The sequence below is a fragment of the Oreochromis niloticus genome, linkage group LG8 (genome assembly GCF_001858045.2).
Source record: "Oreochromis niloticus isolate F11D_XX linkage group LG8, O_niloticus_UMD_NMBU, whole genome shotgun sequence".
Classification (NCBI taxonomy): domain Eukaryota; kingdom Metazoa; phylum Chordata; class Actinopteri; order Cichliformes; family Cichlidae; genus Oreochromis; species Oreochromis niloticus.
This window is the reverse complement of record NC_031973.2, coordinates 30,520,027-30,526,350: the sequence shown is the minus strand read 5'-3', so window position 1 is coordinate 30,526,350 and position 6,324 is coordinate 30,520,027. Positions and strand designations below refer to the sequence as shown.

The 6,324-nt window shown below is 40.4% G+C and overlaps 1 protein-coding gene across 6 annotated transcripts in view; it reads right to left on the bottom strand.

The window, feature by feature from the left end:
- Positions 1-257: 257 nt before the first annotated feature.
- The window catches only part of LOC109200687 (rab3 GTPase-activating protein catalytic subunit), a gene marked incomplete at its 3' end in the record, with an annotated part of 73,221 nt that continues 67,154 nt past the window's right edge, over positions 258-6,324 (bottom strand). For all 6 annotated transcript variants that reach the window (XM_025909824.1, XM_025909825.1, XM_025909826.1 and 3 more), the window contains 5 exon segments: positions 258-411; positions 588-689; positions 1,286-1,458; positions 1,599-1,691; positions 2,361-2,434. In XM_025909824.1, the coding sequence (XP_025765609.1) occupies positions 258-411; positions 588-689; positions 1,286-1,458; positions 1,599-1,691; positions 2,361-2,434 (596 nt within the window).

The window sequence follows — 6,324 nt, the reverse complement described above, 5'->3', positions numbered from 1 at the left end:
TTTTCCCTGTGTCACTTATTATTACACAACTTCAGCTGTGGTTTGATTCCTTTGGACGTCTGGATTGGAAGTGTTGTTACTGACATCTGGTGATAATTTCACATCAAAGCACCTTTAGAAATATATTTACTTACAAAACTGCTGACGTGTTCAATATTTATTTTACATGCTTTAAAATGAAAATGTTAACATGTGTGAGATCTTTAAATAAAAGCAGCACGAGCATGTGAGGTACCCACCCACAAATAAGATGGTTATTTCCCACCGATAACGCAACTCAAGGACAAACTCCTGCCAGAGGTGTCCAACAGCCCGCAGCCCACCGTAGTAATAGTTGACCAGACACACACACAGAGCCAGACGGTAGGTCAGACTGTCACTGGGTGCTGACTTCAGCTGGTGGAAAAGGTTCTATAACGATGGAAAAGACCAGCATGAAATCAAACACCAGGACAACAAATTTAATACATTCTAATAAAAATACTGACAAAGTACTGACAGCACTGAGCCTGTCTTCATTCTGAAACTTATATTTGACCTCACCTGAGTGTAACCTTGAGTGGGCGAGTGGTGAGAGGCAAACTTACATAATCAGAGGTTTTCTCTTGCTCTGATGTCCCACAGGAGCTCGACAGCTGAGAGTTATTCTTACAGTCAGACTTCTCCACAGCAGCATCTGGAAAGAGATACTGACACACAAACAACACAAATAAATAAGTCTGTCTCTGGTGTTTTATAGATGTTAGAAGAATTAAACAAGTGGAGCTCATGCATTCATCACTTCATGATAAAACACAGGATACTGATCGCTCAGTGGTAAAAGCAGGATTTAAATGTGACCAGAATCAGACAATAAAAATAAGAACGCTGCCTGATATCCTGTTTAAGATGACGCTCTGGTGCATTACTGAGCTGCTGTCAGATGGGATCAATATCTGTGACAGCACTGGTAGGACGTAAATGCAATTACAGCTGTAGTTTTAAGATTCAAGGTTGTCTTAGCTCGAGCTCTAACCTGCTGAGTGTGACGGGCACAACAGTAACCACGAAGGAAAAACTGTTTGTGAAAAGAAGCAGGAGCCACATCAGTACGAGTCAAACAACCACACGCTCCAAGTCTCTGCTGCTCTGAATATCACGCTCACTGTCTCCTAACATAGGATCCACACCTCTTCTGTCTGAATCAATTTCCTTATTTTGCAGCTGAAACCATTAAAACTCAGTCAAGTATTAGTCAACTCGGACTAGTTAACTCCTTTTAAACAGGCTACATGATTAACCTTACCAGAAGGACAGAATTGAGTATATCGGTGTTAAGGGGCGACTCATCGATGCGTCGATGGCGGCGAATGTGCTTCCGGGCACTGTGCACCATGTTGGAGACGGACAGTTTGGAAATGGGCACAGTTGCTGCTGGCTCGGTGAGCTTGGACAAAGCAGAGCTGATATCACTGTTTTCTACAGACGACAAACACATCCAAGAGTTTCTGTTCAATTACTCAGGTCCAGGTCAGCAGAGATGCCCAGATCTCCCAGTAAGCTACGCACGTTTCCAGAATGCAGTATGGTCACTCAACAAGTAAAGCCAGGAACCTGACCTTTGCCCTCATCTTCAGCGTATCCTCTTCCAGGAATCTCCTCTGTGGACTCAGTCCTACAGCAGAGTTTAAAGAGCTCTGTCACAGCCTCACCTGTAGGGAACGAAAACAGTTTACTGAACTGATGTTTTTTTATTCAAACTTTTCAAAAAGCACATGCTTCAGCACAGCGCAGCAGGATGACATCTGTGTAACATTTTCCAAATCATGGACGCGGCAACAAAAGAAAAGTCCACTTTACATCACATGTAAGAGTTTTTACCCAAAAACAACAACAGCTAGGACAAACACAGACATTCACACCGTGGGAAATTTAGAGTCTCCGATGAACCTGTCCCCACTAACTGCATGTCTTTGGACTGTGGGAGGAAGTGGGTGGCCCACGCAGAGAACAATGAGGAAAAAAGACACTTTATTTGTCCTTTACTATGTTCTTTCTATCAGTAGCTTCATTACATTCATCTTATCTGCTGCGTATCATTTGATGCATGAATTTTAGCCCCTTGGCTTAGAAATGGTTTCCTCTGTGCTGTTTGGACAAAAAGCAAAGCCATAAAAAGTCTTCAACATCATACAATGATGTGTATGTTTGTAATGGATCCAAGTGTATTAGTAACCAGAAAAATGCAACATTAAGGTCAGTGCACTTTAGCATTTCACAGCAGTGCGTTTGAAATCTGTACTGACTAGTAAACCTCTGTGGTCTGCCCCAAAGCATTATGGTCTCTGTCCCTGAGGGTCCCACTGATCAATTTCACTTACCCAGTAAACACTGAGGATTTTCAGCTGTCCTGACTCGAACTGACCAATGAGGAGCTTGAAGAGGGTCGAGGTCACTGTTGGATGATAAACAGAGTAAACAGTAGAGGAGAGTTTCTGATATACACTTTTAGTTAAAGGGCTTTTATAAGTAGTGAGTCATGTTTGATTACTTGTGACGTAGTCCTTCACAAGTAATCAAAACAATTACACATGTAAGCATTTCCTTATATCACACTCAGTTTGTCCCTTCATACACAAGCTTGTTAGACCTGTGCCAGCTCTGTTTGGGCCTTACAGTCTGCATACCCATGTACGTTTACCCTTTTAATAAACTGCTCCACCAATTTCCCACTTTACGGGTGAAATATGAAGCAATGCAGTGTGTACGTGCAATGCTCAGTGCTCAGCACAGCATTTTGTGTATGGCGTTATTTTTGTGCCACTATTCTGAGCGCACATAAAAAAAACTTGCGCGCACGTAAAAACAAAATTGCAGGTGCAAGTGTTGCATTTTGAGGAGAAATTTATTTTGAGCAAAGAAAAGCTAGTGTTTGCTATTATCCACACACACACACACACACACCCAATAGCAGCCCCTCTCGCTCAGTTTTTGCATTTGCGCTTGCTCGCAATGTGTTGCTCGTGCTCTCAACATTTCTGTACAGCGTTATATTTGTGCCACAAAACCAGCCAATCACAGACTTGGATGCAAAACAATTCTGATTGACTGTTTTGGTCTCCAATCAGCTCAAAATGACGAAATGCAATATCCCAGAATGCATTTCGTCCAAAACTCAAACAAGGCAGTGGTGGAGGAACGTAGAGTGGCGGAGTTTGAAATATTACTCTTACTGGGTCACAAAATAAACTTTGAAGATATTTTCATGCGAGAATGTAGCTGTGTAAACTTCAAATGTCTGCTCGATTTATCAAGACATCACATATTTGCCTAAGTGCTTGAAGAATTATAGGAATTATTTTATGGTTACTGTTCATAACCATCATCTTTATCATTGCATTAAGTATCATTTCATCAAAGTGTTTATTGAAGTTGCTGGCATTATGTTATAATTTATATTATAGGGGTTATCATAATCAAATATTAACATTTTTATTACAGGTGCAGTTATAACTACTTTAAAATGATTGAGTTAAATATATATGTATCATAACTCATATGCTGAGTATATTGTTACAGTAAAATAGTAGCTGAGCCAAGGCCTGAATGTATTCAGCTTCTTGTGGTATTTGAGTTTGCTTAGTTACAGGTGACAGAAGGATGTCCAGTCCATGGTGACCTCAAAGGCCTTAGGTCATCACCATATTCGGAAGAGTATGCCACAAGGAGGAACCTCTATGTTGCATTTAATTCTTAAAATACATGAATGTTCTGGACATGCAAATTATGTGTTTGTAAGCGCAAGAAGGGGCGTTACAATACCCTGATGTTATAAAAGCAATCTAGAGTGTATTTTGGGTAGAGATGTACAACTGTTTGGCAGTTTACACCTCTCCACGCTGCGTGCATTCATTAAAATCAATTGTTTGATTGACCTCTTCTGGACCATCATTGTTTTACTCTCATCCTCAATTTCGGACCCGTAACATTTGGTGCATTGGCCGAGGGTTGAGGGAGAAAAGTTGGAGGTTGAGACCGAGAGGGTCCAAGGTGCTCAAACAGGCAGACACGAGTCAGTGGTCGAAGTGAGTGGACATAAGCCGGCTTATTCAAAGGTAAGGCACTACCTGTTGAATTATTTCCAAACAGTGCTGAATTGGTTCTGACAAATTGAAAGTCTACTCACTGAAAATTACTGGTAAAGGTCTGTTTTGATTTTGGTGAAAATCTCATGAGAATTGAAGTTGAAGTAATGATAATGTAAGGTTAAGTGACAGTACTGATTAAAGGAAATGCAGTTGGACTGCTAAGGAAAGAGAATTTAAAGTAGTTGGACTACTGAATTTAGGATTATAGGTAATTTGGAAACTGTGTATGGTAATACAGTCATAATTGAATATAAAGCTGGGCTTGGACATCAATAAAGTCGGTTTGGTGGTTGCATAGGATGTCTTTAAAAACATAATTAAATTTATGTAGAACGGAACTGTGGGATGTTCTTGGAAGTGCATTTCTCGGAGGTGACGCTCCCAATTTCCTGAGGACGCTCAGGATTTTCCGTTGGACGGGATAGTCCGATTGGCGATCGTGGAGAACTTGGGAACCTCCAAAATAGCTAGTGGTTGGACCACTTTACCGTTTGGAACGGTTTATGCACTTATTTGGGTAGTAAAGGTTGGACCTTGGGCGTTGGACGCTTTTAAATTGACTTAGGAACTTTAGCAATTAGACCAGACACAGGTTGGACCTGATACTGGGTCATTGATTATCAAAAACTTGGAGTTTGTCCCTTGGAGGGTTAATTCAAATTTTGTCTAAATTCTGTAGGTTGTGCAATCTAAGGCCTTGTAAATATTTGATCTATGAGACGTCTCTGTATTATAATTTGACTGTTTGTATATAGATTGTGTCTGCCACGGGCACTGCAGCAGGCTGGTTATTTTGAGAGTGTGTCTGTGTCTATGTAAATGAGATGCCTGTGACTTATTTAGAGTGACATTTCCTGTTTACGAATGAGTGGCTAATGACTGACTGCAGAGCCAGGGTTTATGACGACTTCAATCCGTGTTTTAAGGGAAGAAATGCAGTTTATGTTTATTATTTGTGTGACTGTTGTTGATTATGATAAGTATTCATGATAACTGTAGAATATGAGTATGGGGTTTGCTTGACACGTGTCTGTACTAGGTAAAACTGTGTAAGACTGATAGGAAGTTTATAGAGACTGCTACACATGGCTGATGCCTGTATTTAAGACGCTGGAGTTGTTTATTACAATATTGTAAGTAAAGTTTATTTCTTGCCATGACTGTATGACTTTTGCGGGGTTTTGAGATAGGATACATAAACTGTTGATACTTAAGACCGTTATCTGGGTTCTAAGAACTGAAATTGAATTTGAGATAATTTAATTAAAAAAGATGTCTGTAAGCGATGTGTTGTTGGGATGTAGAGATTCTTTTATTGCTGCCATATACTCTGCCTTATGATAAATGCATTAATAACATGTTCTACAGTATTATTTTATTAGTAATATTGTTTACAGGGTTCATATTGCATTGAATATGTTTGTCATCACATTCATTCTATTCACAGGTTGAGTTTATTTTATACACAAGGCATAACTGTGCTTGTTTAGAGTTGATGTTCTATCCAAGAGGGTTTTACATGTTGAGGGAAGATGAGAACATAGCAGGTTAATTGCATGCATGCTTACAATACACATAAATCTAGTAGCAGGCCTGAGCGAAGGCCCAAGTGTCTTCTGCTTCTTATTTGAGACCTGCGCCAATTCAGTCTACTTAGTGATTGAGGACGAGGGTCCATTATTAGCCCTTAGAGGCCCTGAAGCTCGAAGTTATTACCTTAAAAGGAAGGTGTTATCAAAAAGAGAAGTTATATGTCTGTTTATAGTTATTAAGATGTACAAGATGTACCCTTGTCTGTAAACAATGACTGGACATAATGTATTTTTGACCTGTATTGACGTGTATGTGGGGTGTGATCCTCTATGCTATAAAACCAGAACTCAGTGTATTTTTGTCAGAGCAAATAAGCCATATGCTAACGGTTGTTCTCCGTTGTCAATAAACTCATCGTTTGATTGCACTTTTCTGGGCCTCCCTCGTTTGTTGTCTGGTCTACAGTTGATCGATCTCGCTTCATTTGGTGGAGGATGCGGGCAACTAAAGATCAGCAGTAAGAGGTACAGGTGTTTGTTGTCGGCGGAGGTCGAGGCCAGATCAGGTGATCGAACGGCAGACGTCACGGTGATCGCTTGACTATTGGGCCCACAAAAAGGTAAGGCACAAACCTCTTAAACTGAAATTGTGCTGTAGTGGATTA